This window comes from Meira miltonrushii, assembly GCF_003144205.1.
Source record: "Meira miltonrushii strain MCA 3882 unplaced genomic scaffold FA14scaffold_1, whole genome shotgun sequence".
Classification (NCBI taxonomy): domain Eukaryota; kingdom Fungi; phylum Basidiomycota; class Exobasidiomycetes; order Exobasidiales; family Brachybasidiaceae; genus Meira; species Meira miltonrushii.
The window spans coordinates 13,460-29,299 of NW_020289943.1; the positions used below are offsets into that span (position 1 = coordinate 13,460).

The 15,840-nt window shown below is 40.0% G+C and overlaps 8 protein-coding genes across 8 annotated transcripts; 5 read left to right on the top strand and 3 right to left on the bottom strand.

Moving 5' to 3' along the window:
* Positions 1–665: 665 nt before the first annotated feature.
* On the top strand, positions 666–1,127 carry FA14DRAFT_151886 (uncharacterized protein; the record flags this gene model as incomplete). The annotated part of the gene is made up of 1 exon (XM_025497490.1): positions 666–1,127. One exon carries the CDS (start codon positions 666–668, stop codon positions 1,125–1,127), a length of 462 nt encoding a protein of 153 aa, XP_025356737.1.
* Positions 1,128–1,427: 300 nt separating this feature from the next.
* Positions 1,428–3,283, bottom strand: FA14DRAFT_186668 (uncharacterized protein). The gene has a single exon (XM_025501523.1). The coding sequence runs from the start codon at positions 2,982–2,984 to the stop codon at positions 1,470–1,472; it is 1,515 nt and encodes a 504-aa protein (XP_025356738.1). The 5' UTR covers positions 2,985–3,283; the 3' UTR covers positions 1,428–1,469.
* A 32-nt stretch (positions 3,284–3,315) lies between these two features.
* Positions 3,316–5,311, top strand: FA14DRAFT_243 (nucleotide-diphospho-sugar transferase). The gene is made up of 2 exons (XM_025502060.1): positions 3,316–3,943; positions 4,008–5,311. The coding sequence occupies exons 1-2, from the start codon at positions 3,647–3,649 to the stop codon at positions 5,295–5,297; spliced, it is 1,587 nt and encodes a 528-aa protein (XP_025356739.1). The 5' UTR covers positions 3,316–3,646; the 3' UTR covers positions 5,298–5,311.
* Positions 5,312–6,869: 1,558 nt separating this feature from the next.
* Positions 6,870–7,343, top strand: FA14DRAFT_151889 (uncharacterized protein; the record flags this gene model as incomplete). Its single annotated transcript, XM_025497491.1, has 1 exon — positions 6,870–7,343. One exon carries the CDS (start codon positions 6,870–6,872, stop codon positions 7,341–7,343), a length of 474 nt encoding a protein of 157 aa, XP_025356740.1.
* Positions 7,344–7,842: 499 nt separating this feature from the next.
* On the bottom strand, positions 7,843–9,024 carry FA14DRAFT_111102 (uncharacterized protein; the record flags this gene model as incomplete). The annotated part of the gene is made up of 1 exon (XM_025495931.1): positions 7,843–9,024. A coding segment is annotated over one exon (1,182 nt), but the record flags the coding sequence as incomplete, so codon positions are not given.
* An 818-nt stretch (positions 9,025–9,842) lies between these two features.
* On the bottom strand, positions 9,843–10,939 carry FA14DRAFT_183001 (glycoside hydrolase). The gene has a single exon (XM_025501276.1). The coding sequence runs from the start codon at positions 10,523–10,525 to the stop codon at positions 9,893–9,895; it is 633 nt and encodes a 210-aa protein (XP_025356742.1). The 5' UTR covers positions 10,526–10,939; the 3' UTR covers positions 9,843–9,892.
* Positions 10,940–11,397: 458 nt separating this feature from the next.
* On the top strand, positions 11,398–13,314 carry FA14DRAFT_162893 (alpha/beta-hydrolase; the record flags this gene model as incomplete). Its single annotated transcript, XM_025499788.1, has 1 exon — positions 11,398–13,314. One exon carries the CDS (start codon positions 11,398–11,400, stop codon positions 13,312–13,314), a length of 1,917 nt encoding a protein of 638 aa, XP_025356743.1.
* Positions 13,315–13,780: 466 nt separating this feature from the next.
* On the top strand, positions 13,781–15,333 carry FA14DRAFT_169451 (Metallo-dependent phosphatase; the record flags this gene model as incomplete). Its single annotated transcript, XM_025500208.1, has 1 exon — positions 13,781–15,333. The coding sequence occupies exon 1, from the start codon at positions 13,900–13,902 to the stop codon at positions 15,331–15,333; it is 1,434 nt and encodes a 477-aa protein (XP_025356744.1). The 5' UTR covers positions 13,781–13,899.
* Positions 15,334–15,840: the final 507 nt, after the last annotated feature.

Below are 15,840 nucleotides of genomic sequence, written 5' to 3' on the forward strand. Positions count from 1 at the left end.
ATTATATTTGAGACTGGCTAAGCGCCTCTATCCCTAGTGTGCCTTGCTTGATGCATTAAGGATATATCATTTATACACATCTGTGTTCCTGACTTTTGTGGCTTAGCACTTCTCGATTGGGATATGTGGCGTTTTTTTCATGGTAAAGGGAAAAGGATAGCTACGTACATAGGAACGCGGTATACATATCTTATTTCCTTTTATAGTACTAATTTGCCGAACGCGTTGTTTTATAGTCTTTGTTCCTGATTTGCTGCAGTTTTTATTCCGCCAAAAATGTCATCTTTCTTTTGCTTTGACATGCAGGCACATAATCGTATCATCCTTCCGGACAGTTTTACTACTGCATTTGGACTAATTGATAGAGTTTACAGTACTTTGTTATTAGTAGTGTCGATTGAAGTTGTGCCTGCATCGAATGTTCTGCATAAATCAAAGCAAAATCGGGAACCTAAGAAGGTTACGGGATTCAATCGTTTAACATAGCTTTTAGAAGCCACCAGATATTTCAAATGAATTCGATCTTCAGATGAAAACCTATCGTGTTCGTGTTAAAGAATAGGAAAGATATATAAAGATAACTATAATAATTAATGCAGCCTATCTTTTTCTCCATCCCTCTCTCTCTCTCTCTTTTCCTCAAGGCGTCAAGACATCAAGACAAAATGAAATTCATCCACACTCTTTTCATCGCACTCATTTTCTCCACTGCTTTGCTTTTGCAAGTTCAAGCTGCAAGCAGTGCCCAAGCTTCCGGTGTCCCAACCCCACCGTCAAACAACGCTCCTAACGGAAGCTCTTGCAAAAAAAGTTCCGAATGTGAAAGCGGTAATTGCATGTACTCAGTATGCAAGCAAAAACAACACGATGGTGCTCATTGCTACAAAGATGCTAGCTGTTACTCCGGTCTTTGCACAAGTGATAAGAAATCCGTCAATGGTAAATGTGTTCATCCTCACTCCGTATGGAGAGGAGGCAAGTGCAAAAAGGATGCTCAATGCGTTCATGGAACCTTTTGCTCGATTCTAGAAGGTGACCGATGCAGAACAACTTTCGGCAGAGGTCATAGCTGCAGTCGTGATTCTGTATGCAGATCAGGTTTGTGCAGAAAAAGGAAGTGCACTTAATTGGACAGCAAATAAAATTCATCAGTAGCTTTATCAAAGTTTTTACTTTATCGAAACAGTATACATCTTCGCTTTTTCTTTATGGACATTATACTATTCTCTCATAGGATTTCATACTTTCACTTTTTCTTGTACCTCTTTATATCGCAAATCCCATAAATTTATCCATTCATCCGATATTACGAAGCCGTCAGCAACATTTTTACTAAATCTTAGGAACACATGCTTAGCTACCTCAGTGTTGATGCAACTATTTGGTGATTCAATTGAAATGCCTCACCAGGAAAATTTTTCAAATGGATTCAAATGTTATATGATTGGAGCATTGTACGCACAGCGAAATCATTCAAGGTCTGCCATCTCTGCCTTTTTCTCAGCGATTCCAGCTACGGAAACCAACTTAGTGAGCGTGTCCTGCAATCCATAGCTACTCAATGGTTGACGAGTATAATTTCGCAAGCAAAATGTTTGTTCTTCGGCCATCCATTCCCACCAACCATCGACTGCCCAGATACTCTCGGCAGGATAAAGCATCTCTTTTGATAAACGTAATTTGTTTCTCCTCAAAGAACCATTGATCCAAGCTGGCCTGCCTGTAGGGATGCCAAAGCTTTGAACAGCGGCATCTCTACGATGGAATTTTGAAGCGATGGAATGCTCTTGAATATCACTGATAAAGTGCAAAAGGTGGTCTGAGCAAAAGCCATCCACATGAGGAGAGTATTCTGCTCCAATTGTGCCACCGTATTGCTTGTTGAACGAATAAGGCTGATGAGTAAGCTCAAATGCAAGCCAAAAAGATTCTTTCTCGCCATGGAATTGTTGATATGTATGTGTCTCCCTCACTTTGCGGGTATTCATCCATGATGTCAATAAGAGTGATCCAAACACTTCAGGCTTGTTGAGATTGACGAGTAAGAGACCGGATTCTTGATAGTGATGACAACTTTTTTGCCAGAATAATTCGTGTTTGATCGATGCTGGTGGTCCGTCTACGCCGAATTGATCTTTGAGGAATTTATGCATTTCATGCGGTACGTTTTCTTCTCCTGTACATTGGGCCAATCTGTCTTGAAAGAATAGCGTTCCAGTCTTTCGATATCCTTCACTCTTGAAAATATCCTCTGGTGGCATGACTAAAACTGTGTCTGCATCTACAAGCATTGCTTCGTCAAAGCTACTTGTCAAAAGTGCAAATGGTTTCATAGCCCAGCCTCCACCATCGAGCTTAGCAACTGATTCGTTGAAAGGATTTTGTCTTTTTGACAAATCGATCACGTCAACATCTTTATATGAACTTTCTAGGAAATTTGCCATTGAATCCGGCATATCCTCTTGTCCATAATAGTACACTTCGATGGGAAGTTTGCTATGGAAAACTTCACGAACTGTAGCGATAAAGTGGTTGGCATATTCAAAATTATCTCTTCCGGCTGTCATTACGATCCCGCGACTTTTTCTGTCTTTAGATAAAGATGTACGACGCAAACGACTCTCACGAAGGTTTGTGATACGTGGTACGAAGTCCCAAATTGCCTCTTCATAACGTGTGAATTCTTTGGATTTCGCCTTTCCTGATTTCAGGAAATCAATGTACAATTTCGCTCGCATGCCCATTTGCGCAAATGAGGTACGATCTTCGATTCGAATCGGCCGCTGAACGACGTCATCTATCATTGTTTGAATGGGTGCATGGGAAGCACGATTTGTGAATACATTTGAAACAGCATTAAGGATCAAGAATGTCAGAAGGCAATATGTCAATAAAGACTTCTTTGAAGTTTGCTTGAAAGTAGCAATCGCATTTGCTATCAGCCGCTTTCTTTGTTCGTAAGCTTTCTCGTCAAGGATGCCCATGTTGGAGGTGATATTTGATGGTGTTTGACTGGAAAAACAAAAAGAACGTTTACACTTCTTATACAATTATGATAATCACTTTTCTAGCCTGCCTGTCAATCGATTTCAGGTACGGGACTAAAACTTCAAAACACCGAAGCAATTCATCAGAAAGGGTACTTCTTGCATGCATACCTTTTTTTGTGTGGCTTTTTTTTCTCTCTTACTTGACATTCCAGATGCACACACTTCCTAAAGCGCGTGCGTGTGCTAGAATCCTATTAAACCTTGCATTCCGCGTCGGGTCCCGTTTTGGTATCTCGGCATTGGCAATCAGTTTACACTTTGCATCCTTGCATCATTTCAAACTGTCAAAGGTTGATTTATATCACTTCATTCTTGGGAGCAATTCATCTCTTTTCATAGCAATTTCCGGCAGCGCGTTCCTTACATTGATTCCGCCACAATTCTGCACATCGTTTGCACCTTTATTTCCCACTAATAAAGAATGTAGATTGCAGCTGGCTATCTATTGCTGTTTATCAACTGGAGGAGCTCATGAGATCAACATTTGAGAAACGTACGTTTGTGGAATTGGCAGAAAATATAGAACGTTCACTATATATAGTTCATAATGATTATTTTCTCTGTTTCAACTACCACCATTGCTTTCTCTCGTCAAGATGACAAGGTATATGAACAAATTTAATTCTTGGATCACAGAGCGTAGGAATTCGGACGAGTTACGGGTTTCTCTAATCGATAAAGAATCTGTCGATATCGAATCCCGCAGAAAATCTTCAGCTGTAGATCGAATCTCCACTCATTGTGCTAATTTCGTTCGAATTGTCGAAGTTCAAGCCGCACCCTTTATACAACGCTCCAAAGTTCGCTTAATCGCTATATTCCTCATACTATGTCTTCTATTTCTGTCTTTGTTCGGTAATCGAACGCATTCTGTAAAAGTTGAATCCAGTAGCGTAAGTACCTTTCATTGCTTTTCCACCAAAATTTTACTAACATTTTCACCACTTCTATCTGCAGTCTGTTTGGGATGATCTTGGATACTATCTTGACTCTGTCGATCCTGGCGTAGTTGCGCCTCAAAAGATCAATGAGGCAAAATGGCCTGCCCGATACACTGTTCAAATGCCAGATAGCGATATAAAAGCACTACAAAAGTCACACAAGGATTTCGTCAATCTTTCCTCGGATTTAACTTTGAAAGGCACATATGCTCCTGGCACAACTGGCATTGTTTCAACAGCTGCTGGCAGATATCTGAACGTCTTCTTGGTTTCTTTGCGCTGCCTCCGACGAACTGGTTCAACTTTACCGGTCGAATTATTCTTGGAAGCCGATAACGAATACGACGAATACTTTTGCGAAACCTTGTTGCCAAGCCTAAATGCTCGTTGCAAAGTGATGAGTCATTCGATCGGAACAAAACTGGCAAGAAAGTTGGAAGCATTCCAGATCAAAGCTTTTGCAATCATGAGTTCATCATTTGAAAATGTTCTCTTTTTGGATGCAGACAATCTTTCACTAGAAAATCCAGAAAAGATATTCGAATCTTCTATCTATGAAACGATGGGCTTGATCCTTTGGCCAGATTTTCTTGAAACATCCGAATCTCCAATTTTGGCCGAAATCCAAAGTCCATTAGCAGCAAAATGGACAGGATCTAGCAACATTTCTATGGAATCTGGCCAAATCTTCATTTCAAAATCTATACATGAAAAAACGTTGTTTTTGGCATGTTATTATAACTACTACGGTCCATCCTACTATTATTCTTTATTCACTCAAGGAGGCAATGGTGAAGGAGATAAGGAAACTTTTGCAGCCGCAGCCGCCTATCTCCGTAATCCATACTATCTCGTTAAAGAGATGGTACACGGATTCGGCTTCTTTGATTCAAATTCTAAAGATGTTATTAAAGATATGGAACATTTCAAGAATATTGGTATGATACAATTCGCACCTGATTGGCATGGATCAAGCGATACACTCAAACCTTTGTTCCTACACTGGAATTGGCCTAAATTGGACGCAGGAAGATTTTTAGACGAAGAACATCTACTGCAAGATCATACAGGCGTAAATCATCGTGTATGGGAATTTGCAAGAGGACCCGGAGATGTTTTCATTCCATGGGCTGAAATAAGCTTCAGCGTTGACGCAAAAGGATGGGGTCGAGATTCCGAAGCTATTGCGATTGAACAAATGATCAGAGTCGCATGCGTTGATTTACGCAAACGCAGAGGTATGGAAACCGCATGTAAGAAACTTCGAGCGCATTACCGTAAAGTGTATTCTGGTGATGCTAATTAGAGTATGATCAAGCTGATTATGTACCTGATCAAATGATAAGTTTATAGAATAGTATTATCGGATTTGTTTGAATTTGGATTGGTATTAGAACACTTCTAAGGAAAGTCGATAAATTGGTGGACATTCGGCTTGTCTCTCGAGGATAGACCGAATTAGCCTAGCCCGGGTTAGAATTAGTGGGATCCAGCCAGCCTAATTAGGGTTAGAAGTAGGTATTTTTAGTTTTGAATTAGGCGGGCCACATTTCAATCAGTCCCGATCAAGAGAGTGAAACGCTTACCTCATCTTCAGACTGGTCACGTGTTTAGTCCTAAATCTCCGTCGTCATTTTGAAAGTTTGTCTCCTTTCCAAGAAAAGCCACTCTGAGTAAAAGGAGAGGTATAATCCATGGTTTAAAAAGAAGAATAACAATACCACATAGCTTTAAAACTGATTTCAAAGATTATTTTAGACGATAATACTATATAATAACATTAATTCAATAAACATTTTATTATTTAACTATTCTAAATAAACAGTTTACATTTTACTTATTCGATGATATTAACAAAGCGTTTCATATCATAATCAGAGATAATAATGATATAACAGCTACCTATGCTCTTATTTTTCCGGCTATCTTAGTATTTAATAAAATATTATACTCAATGAGTATGTTCAAGGTCACGGTGCGATAAGAATCACCGAAAGACTATACGCTGAATACTATAAAAAATAAATAAAAATTCTATACTCGATCATGTAATGAAGTATATCTTTTATACCTTCAGCTGCTTGTGATCTACTTTTACTGAATGTCATAATATAAAATACCATGGGCGACCTATATTCTAGTCTTTGATGATCCCGAGAATCTCGGTGTATATATCTATATTATACTATATTCATAACGCTAGCCGTGACGGAAATCGGGTACGGTAGGAATAAGCATAGAAATTGTTACGCGACGCGTACTCAAAAAATGCCTTCGTGTAGAAGACGTAGTGTACGTATAAAGTTAAATATAAACTTCTGTCCTTACTTCAGATATTCCGACTCCTCCTCCTCCTCCTCCTCCTCCTCCCTCATCGTAGCTGACACGCGACAACCCTGTTCCGGCAGCAGTCCAAGCAGTCTAGATAAGCCCTAGCGGATAGTAATTTACCAAATACCTTCAACAACATTTGCTTTAAGTGTGTACTGCGTAAGTTCCTCTCTTTACACCTGTCCTACAAAAAAAGCATGGCTGAGGCACAAATCCACGCTACATAATGATTTCAACATTTTAGGCTAAAAAGAAGGTTGCGGTATAGATAGAATATTGACACAGTTCTAATAGCGTAGTGGTCATCCATCTGTAGGATGCCAAGGTATCTAAAGACCACATGGTTGATAGAGTATATGTGCATATAATGATGTCATGCGTGCCAAGATACGCTAAATAATCAGTATATACGGATATAATTGGCATTGAGCTCGAGGTATATAATATATATATATATATATATAAGATACCCAAAGACATCCTCTTTCGCTTTTCTGGCAACGTCTGCTGTCGGGACAACGAGAGCATCTTTTAACGATCACAAAAAATGTCTATCAATTTGACCTACTTTGAGAATTTGAACATTGGAAATAATCAGTATCCTTGGTATGTTCCTCAAATGGCAATATTCAATGGATCTTGCTTCAAAGGTGAAACAAGATCTATTGTACCAACCACATATTTTCCACAAGGCGATAAACCATTCAATAAAGATCAAGCAACTGCAATCAGCCTATCAGAGAATAATGCGATTTGGTTCATTAACCCTTTCAAATACACATTATGTCTATTTCGCAATGACAAAAAAGACTACGCATGTGTAGGCGGAGGTACTTGCTTGGAAAGCGATTTTGACACTGGAACAGTTTATAACAGAGCTTTGATAGTAGCAAATAATGACACTACTCTTTCCTCGAGATATCTTACAGGCAGTGCCCGGAAAGTGACATCCATTAATCGTACCCTAGCAGTCGTCTGGCTACTTATAACGATCATGATTACTATGCTCGGTGAGCTGTAATGGAAAACTTATTAGATGTCTTAGCCATGCTTATACCTTGCACAGAATAATCAAAAGAAAAGCATCACACCCCTCCAAGACGTTCTCAGCGCTATGTACGCGAGCTGTACCGTCGTTCCCATTATTATAGCTTTAATAAATTATCTACTTCAATGCGCACTTTCGTCAAACAAAAGTAAGATTTGTTTCCCTGTCCCTTATACTCGTCCTAGTGATGTCTCGTTCATTTCAATTTCCCTAAATATCATTCAGAGCAAATTTGGATGTCACTTCACGCGATCTAATAAATCAAAGTCTTCTTGAATAATGAATAAATCAAGAGTCAGAGAAAATAATATGCTACATATGTGAATTACTAGAGACCATCATCTTTTTCCATGTTTCCTTCCCCATCTGAAGACTTTCTCCCCTTACACCAAAAGGCTAATATCAAAGCTGAAGCTCCGCCTAAGCCAAGTAAAGACACATTGACCGAAACAATTACTGTAGGTGAAACATGAGAAGCGTTGATTCCATAAGCAATACTTTGAGCCAAAGATTCTGTTCCACGAATGATTGAAGTGAGTAACGCAATATCACGTAAAGAAGTTGAATAAGAAGAAGCTGTCCAGTAAAGTTGAGATTGAAGAGCTTGCATTGAAAATGCCAATAATAAAGGTGCCATTCCGTATTTGAGAAAAGTCGAAGCTGAAGGAGACCAGTCAATCGGCTTTCTGTGAGAACGAATGGAGAAGATTGCCCATCCAAAATATGCCCAGGAGATTGCACTCAAGAGCAAAACGAAAATCGTGGAATACCGTCTTTTTTGGGGAAGTTTTGACAAATTTGATCTGGTCCCATAACGAGAGTCACAGAATAAAGCTGTTATTGCAGAACCTAAGATAGCACTTATTGCAGTGCAAAACGCAAGCAAAGCTCTCGAGCGAACAGTGAAATGTTTACCAACGTATGTATGCATCGAAGAGAAATAAAAGTAAGCGTAACATGCCAATGGCAGCATCAATAGTACTTCTTTTGTGCACAATTTTTTCCAGAGATCTGTATATTCTGATTTTAGTGGTCTCTTTTCTGCCAACTCGTTGTCGATATCAACCCTTTGCCCGTCTTTGTGGTAAACTTTATTCGTTGGAGATAATAACAAACTGCATGGCAACGCAAAGCACATGATACCGATAGTTATATAATAAACAGTATAACTGATTGTCCCTTTTTTATTATCTTTTACGCTTATCCCAAGATTGATTGCACTTGAAATTAAGCTACCAAGTTCTTTTGCCGCTACCCAACCGGTTATACAACGTGCTCTTTGATAGGATTTTGGATATGCATTTATTACAAAACCTTCCGCCGCCCAAAACAGTCCAGTAGAGAGACCGCGAATGACTGCAGCGACAAGTAAGAAAGTTGTGATTCCGTATTTTGATGAAACGATCAGACCTGCTGCAAAAATTGGATCTCCGATTGTACCAATCGCAAGAGAGGTACGAACGTCAAATCTGTTGACTAATGGGCCTCCTAAGAAGCAAATACAGCCCAATAAGGCAAAATTGATTGCAGTCGCAGCATTTGCAATGTACGGTTTCTCTTGACCTGCTCCTCCCAGATTTTGCAAAGCATTAAATGTGCCAATGGTACAAAAAGCGATACAATAAACTAAGAAGATCTGACTGATCACGCTCCTTCTCCCGATCCTTGTCATGTCTTGAAGAAGGGAAAGAAAGGTGACATTCTGACGTTAAGTTTGATCATTCCAAATACCATTTACTCAATTGTATACATTGATTCGAAAACATGAGTACGAATGAAAGATTCTTGTGCATCTTATATCAGATTACGGAGATGCCGCTGATCATATCGAGACGCTTTTTATCGTACGAAAAAAAGAATTAAAGTTGAGTGAATAATGCGAAGAAGATTGCTAAAGCACACAAGAATTACGCGTTTAACAATTGCAATGAAAGATTTGAATACATAGATGAAAAAGACTACTGACCTTTGATGCACCGCTGAACAACAACAGATCAGATAAAAGCTATAGAGGTTAATATAGATTCAACTTTATCACTCTAGATACGACCTTCTAACCAGGATGCAATAACCGCGTGCTCACATGCAGGAACAATTTCTCGCTCTCCCGACCCGCAATTCAGAATAGCTTTGCACCTTTTAAAGAATAATGATCTTAGGTTCAAGCTAAAGCTACCGAACACAGACGTATTACTAATTTTGCTGACGTAAGTATTATATGCAAGTTTTGTATTTTGCTTCAATTTTGAATAGCACAGAGAACATGGCAACCATTACACTAATGAGAATCGTTCACAACACAAAATACTACGATCCCACAATAATCGACAGATTTGTTAAACAGTCAATGCCCTATGTACCTTTCTGGTCCAAATGTTATTCGCGGACCGCATTTCATTGCCTTCATTATATGCATCAATAGGGTTAACGAGTATGGTGCAATATCTATACAATAATTCTGTGTATATGCAACCCGCACACGACCCAATATTCAGAGTTGCATTCTTTGGATGCACTCTCCATCAGTCACTTATTTTGGCATCAACCGAACCTGTGCCAGCGAAAGCTTCGGTAGCAAAGACTTGATAATTGAAATCGGGATTTGCAGAATTATTTGCAAAGCCATACTTTCTCCAAGCAGTAAAATGATTTGCAACTGTAACTTTACCTGAATTACGTTTAGCTTGTCGAACGGAGAAGAATTGACCAAAAGTTTTAGTACCCTGAATGGATGGCTGATTGACTTGGGTGTGTTTACAAATATTATATTGAGAGCCATCTGACGTCACATAGCCAACCGTCTGAGCATTACCGATAGAACAAGGATCCGCACTGAAATTCTCGACGATATAATATTCTGTCAGGGGAGAATTCAGCCAACCATATACAGCCAGATAGGAACTCTGGTCAGACTTATATTGGGTGTTGAAATTTATTACTCGATTGTAAGTGCCAGTACTCCAACCCAGACCGATCACAAAGTCGCTGGGATTGTTCCATTCACCCGAATAGGTGCCAGACCCTTCGTTGTAAGTGAAATTGGCCAAGTTTCCGTTGTAATTCTGTACATAATTGATCTTTTGGTCGACAGAGTCGGTTGAGAGAGCGGTACTGATTACCGCAAGGGCGAAAGAAAGAATGGATAGTAGCTTCATAGAATCAATAAGGCTCCTTTTTGAATTTGCTCTTGGAACAGAGAATTCATGGTGTTCAGCAATACCTTTGCATACTTATATCTTTTCATCTTTAAAGCACCGGCAAGGCAAAGTAGTAGCGTATATTTGCTTTTAGAGAAACAGGAGTAGCCACCGGTGATGGATGTATCCCAATATCCCTGTCCTTGCATGCATTAGCTTGTTGTAAGCGCACGCAGGGAAAAGCAAGACATCCCCGTCTAAAAATCTCTATAGCGAGACCGGTAGGGCCAGAGTACAGTGAAGCAGAAATCAAGAGAGAGTTTTGTTACCATTCAGGAACATGCTGTTTATTGCGCAGTCCTAAGTTGGTTTTTGACTTTTTTTTAGCGGTTTCTTTGGTTACCGGCGAAGCAGAATAGGTGGCAAAACTGATGACTAGGTATGATGAAAGGAATCCCTCTCGGCTTAAAGAAGTGAGCGGGAATCTGTCAAGACCGGCAACGTTTTGAACGGTGTAAACGTAGGCTAAAGCATGCAGCTTCGGCACGCTAAAAAACTTCCCCGCACCGAAGCGGGGAAAGAAAAAGAAAAGGTTACCTGATATCCTTTTCGCATTGCCGGTGATCATGATCACATATAAAAAAGGACATCTATAATTAGTAGCACTTTGTTCGCAGGTACCCAGAATGATGTTCTTGTTTTTGGTCCAATTGGCAATATTGACATTGAGCCAGGTTGTTCTGTCGTCAAATGTTCCAAATATTTCCGTCACTCACCTCTTTCAGAACAACTTAAATTTCACAGATGATACTAGCCATAACAGTTTCTTACTCGTTCAGGGGAAGGATAGGCAACCAAGCTCAAATGCTCACAGCTTGTGTGCTCAGCTGATGGAGAGACCAATCACCGTTGAAGAAGCTCAAAGAGATCAAGACGATCTGGCAAGATTGATAGGATACCAAATTTATTCAGCGAGAATTCCTGCAAGTCAATCCATCCTCTTATCCGATGGAACGGCGAATTTCATGGTCAACTCAAAGAAATTGCAAATCAACAAAGGTAAGTCTTCTTTTCAAAATTGGCCGGTGTTATGCACCCAATCTGATACTCAAACCACAACAAAAGCCAGCGTGGCCACGACATCAAATATTTTCAATGTGACCACGGCACAATCACGAAACACATTTACAGGATACCGTAATAAGAAGAGCTTTCGTTTTCTTGGTATACCTTATTCGAACGTTCCTGCAAGGTGGACTTATGGAAAAGTGAATACGAGAACAAAGTCGTATTTTAATGCGACTTCTTTTGGCTCGATTTGCCCTCAATCAGGATCGCAAGTTGACGATGAGAACTGTTTGTTCTTGAACATTTGGACGAACTACCTTCCCTCTGGTTCAAATGATAATTTGAGACCTGTCTTATTCTGGATTCACGGTGGCGCTTTCACTGGTGGTTCTGGTTCAGACCCAACATTTGATGGTGGAAACTTGGTATCTCGTGGTGATGTGATTTTGGTCACAATCAATTATCGATTGGCTAACCTTGGATTTTTAAATGTACCAGGTACAAATATAACTGGTAATTATGGAATAGCCGATCAAATATTAGCTCTGAAATGGGTACGAAACAACATCAAAGCCTTTGGCGGCGATCCAGATCGAATCACAATTTGGGGTCAAAGTGCGGGAGCAGGCAGCGTTCGCGCTTTGTTGGGTAGTCCAGAATCTCGTAACTTATTCGCAGCAGCTATACCCGGATCAAATCTGGGTGGATATGATTACGGAACATCGTATTCACAATACTATACACCGCAAGAAAGTTATGCTGTTATTGGTAATGCAACAATCTTTGCAGCAGGTTGCAGCGGCAATAATTCATCAACGATTCAATGTCTCCAACGTGTTTCAGCTTATGATCTGCAAAACACTGTACCTAACAAAAGCCCGGCCAATGGCAATAGTGCCCGGTTTGTGATTGTTGATGGTACATACATTACCGAATCAAGACTCAATGTCACGGATCGTAGAAAAGTCGCAAACGTTCCGACCCTCTGGGGCAATGTGGCTGAAGATGCGGCCCCTTTCCTTCAGTACTCTTCTTCAGGCACTAATCGAACAACTGCAATCAGTTCAGTACTATATGGTGATCAGGCTTCCTTTGCCAAAGATGTTTTAGCAAACGAAAACCTTTTTCCACTCGGAACATCTTTGTCTAATAATATTTCTCTAAACGCTTTCAATCTTTCCGCTCAAGTTGGAACAGATGTGATCTTTAGATGCTTAGATCAAGCAACAGTCTCAAGTGCCCTAAAGCACAAATCTTTCCAAAAATCGTGGTATTATCAATTCGAACGTACATATCAACCCAGCGGTTTTGATCCTAATGCGCCTGTTTGTGACGCTCCAAAGACGGCAAACAGACCAAACGGTGATCCAAGCTTACCTTATCTCCGTTGCCATTCTGGCGACCTTTTATTTGAGTTTGGTAACTATGCAAACGAAGCGGTGGTCTTTCGTGATCAATACGATTTACCATTTACTGCTTTGATTATGGATTATTGGACTGCATTTGCTCGTGATCATGATCCCAATCCGCCAACGGACTACTTGTCTGTAAGAGGATATAGCAGCACAGCAGAAATTACTCAAAAAACGGGAAGATGGCAAGAATCACAATCGCAGAACCTGAATGCACGATTGTTAGATGCTTTACCTAGGCAATTATTCACTTCGATACGCTCAAAGCAATGCAGTATAGTTGGAATTCCGAGTGAGTACCTTGAACCATCGTCTATAGCAACCTGAAACTGACGTCAGATTTCATATCTAACAGTTGACACTTACTTCGAATGACACACGATCACCTAATCATAATTCAAGCATGTATTCCGCGTCCAATGAGTCAGCTACCACCAAGTACTGCAGGAACAAATTGTTTTTACGCTATACAATTAGTGGATGCGTCCTTTCGAGATGACTACTATGGCCGAAGCGATTATGAGGGTATCAAGTTGTGTTTTGATTGATCATAGCGTATGCATACCTTCATTTTAGACTAAATTTGAAATTGAGCTTTCTCCGTATGAGCATTTGACTCACCGTACACCTCAACCGCCGGCTCGCATGAAGCCCGCAGGCACATTCGGCATAGCTACTGTAGCTTGTTTCCTTAGCGTTTTCAACTTGCATACAATTTTATACACCTTAAGAAGGAAATAAAGTTCCTGAAATACTTAAAGTTTCAGTTCCCGGTTGTCCACGTTCCCTGAAATGCAGATCGAAAAGAATCAGTAGCATTTGAAACTGAGACTCGTTTGTATATATAGATAAGAAGCTATCTTCTGATTAATTGAACGGTTGACTTCCAACATTCGACTCCCTTTCTCAGAAATGTTTGGACGTGCTCTTTCGGTGGTCTTTATCGGCTTTGCTGTAATTATACCAGCTCTTTCATTACAAACCATCAACGACAATGTTCGTCCAAGTCAACATCATACCGCATTTCATGGTACATCCGGCATGACGATTTCATGGTCAACCCATGCGAAATTAGACAAGCCAACAGTAAATTATGGTTTAACACCTTATACACTTTGGCAACAAGCCTCTAGTTCGGAATCTGTCACTTATCCAACTTCTACAACCTACCTCAACCACGTCATCTTGAAAGATCTCTTACCTTATAGAACCTATTACTACAGCGTAAGCAATTCATTCGCTAATCAAACCTATCAATTCAAAACTGCTCGTATCGAGGGTGATCGTTCTTCCCATACGGTTGCCATGGTGGCGGACATGGGAACATTCGGTTCTTTAGGTTTATCCTTTAACGATAAATATCCACCTGCTTTAGCGCCAGGAGAAATCACCACGATTCAAAGATTATCAACTACCTTGGATCAATTTGACTTCTTATTACATCCAGGTGATTTTGCTTATTCAGATTATTGGTTAAAAGAAGAATTGTTAGGTTATTTACCTTTTGATTTAGCGACCGGACCTCAAGTATATGAACAGATCAATGAAGAATTTTATACCCAATTAGAAAACATTACTGCCTTCAAACCATACATGGTATCTGTTGGAAATCATGAAGCAAATTGCGATAATGGTGGTACAAAAGGTTATACCGAAAGTATCTGCCCTGTTGGTCAAACAAACTTTACAGGTTATATAAACCGTTTCCGTATGCCTTCCGATGTTTCCAAAGGTGTAGGCAATTTCTGGTATAGTTATGATTATGGAATGGTTCATTATCTTCATTATACTACAGAAACAGATTTCCCTGGCGCCCCTGATGCATTTGGAGGAGGCCAAGGTGATGATGCAGGACCATTTGCTCCTACTGGTGCTCAATTAGCATGGATCGAGCAAGATTTGAGATCTGTCAACCGGGAGATTACACCTTGGGTTGTTGCTCTAGGTCATAGACCTTGGTATGTTGCAAGCAGTTTGTGTTATACATGTCAAGCTGCTTTCGAGCCATTGTTTAACGAATATAATGTCGACGTTGTTTTATCGGGTCATGTTCATGCAATGGAGAGAAACGCTCCTATTGCCAAAAATGTCACCGATGAAAATGGCTTAAACAATCCTAAAGCACCACTTTATTTAACAAATGGTGCTGCAGGGCATTTTGAAGGTTTAGATACTCTCAACAGTCCTCTTCCAAGTTATGTCACCTATGCAAACAATACCAAATTTGGATATTCGTTACTCACTTTCCATAATATCACCCATATGACCCACAACTTTATTTCCTCTGCTTCAGGTCAAGTTTTGGATTCAGCAACTTTGTATAAGGAAAGATCATTTCCATATTAAAACTCAAAATATACATTAATAACTTTGCTTTTTGCCTTCTTTTGTAGATGTATGAAGTCTGACACAGCTTAAAAATTGATCACAAGTGCGACAGAGCACCAGCGCTCGAATGATTTCAGTAGAGCCGCGCCCATGCTAAAAGTGCTAAATTGATCGCTATACTGTGTTTAATTGATCGAACAAGGTGTATTGACTTCACAAGCGTAATGACGGTGAATGCGATAAGCGGTGTATTGATGAGAAGTAGCAGGAAAGAGTCGCTTTTTATTGGGCAATCCGTGGAAGCATCGTAGTACCGATCCGTGGAAGAAGATGCATGCAAAGAATTGTAAGTGGCAACAAATGCTCTGCGTATCTCAGCAATGTTGCTGTACGTATGTATGTACATGTGATAACTTTCTGATTGTTTAAATGGGGTCAGACAAGTACAGATCCTTCTCCTTACCCCTCTATTCCTGTCAATTGTCTTCATTCTCGTTTTCTAAACACCGAGAGATTTCCGGGTTT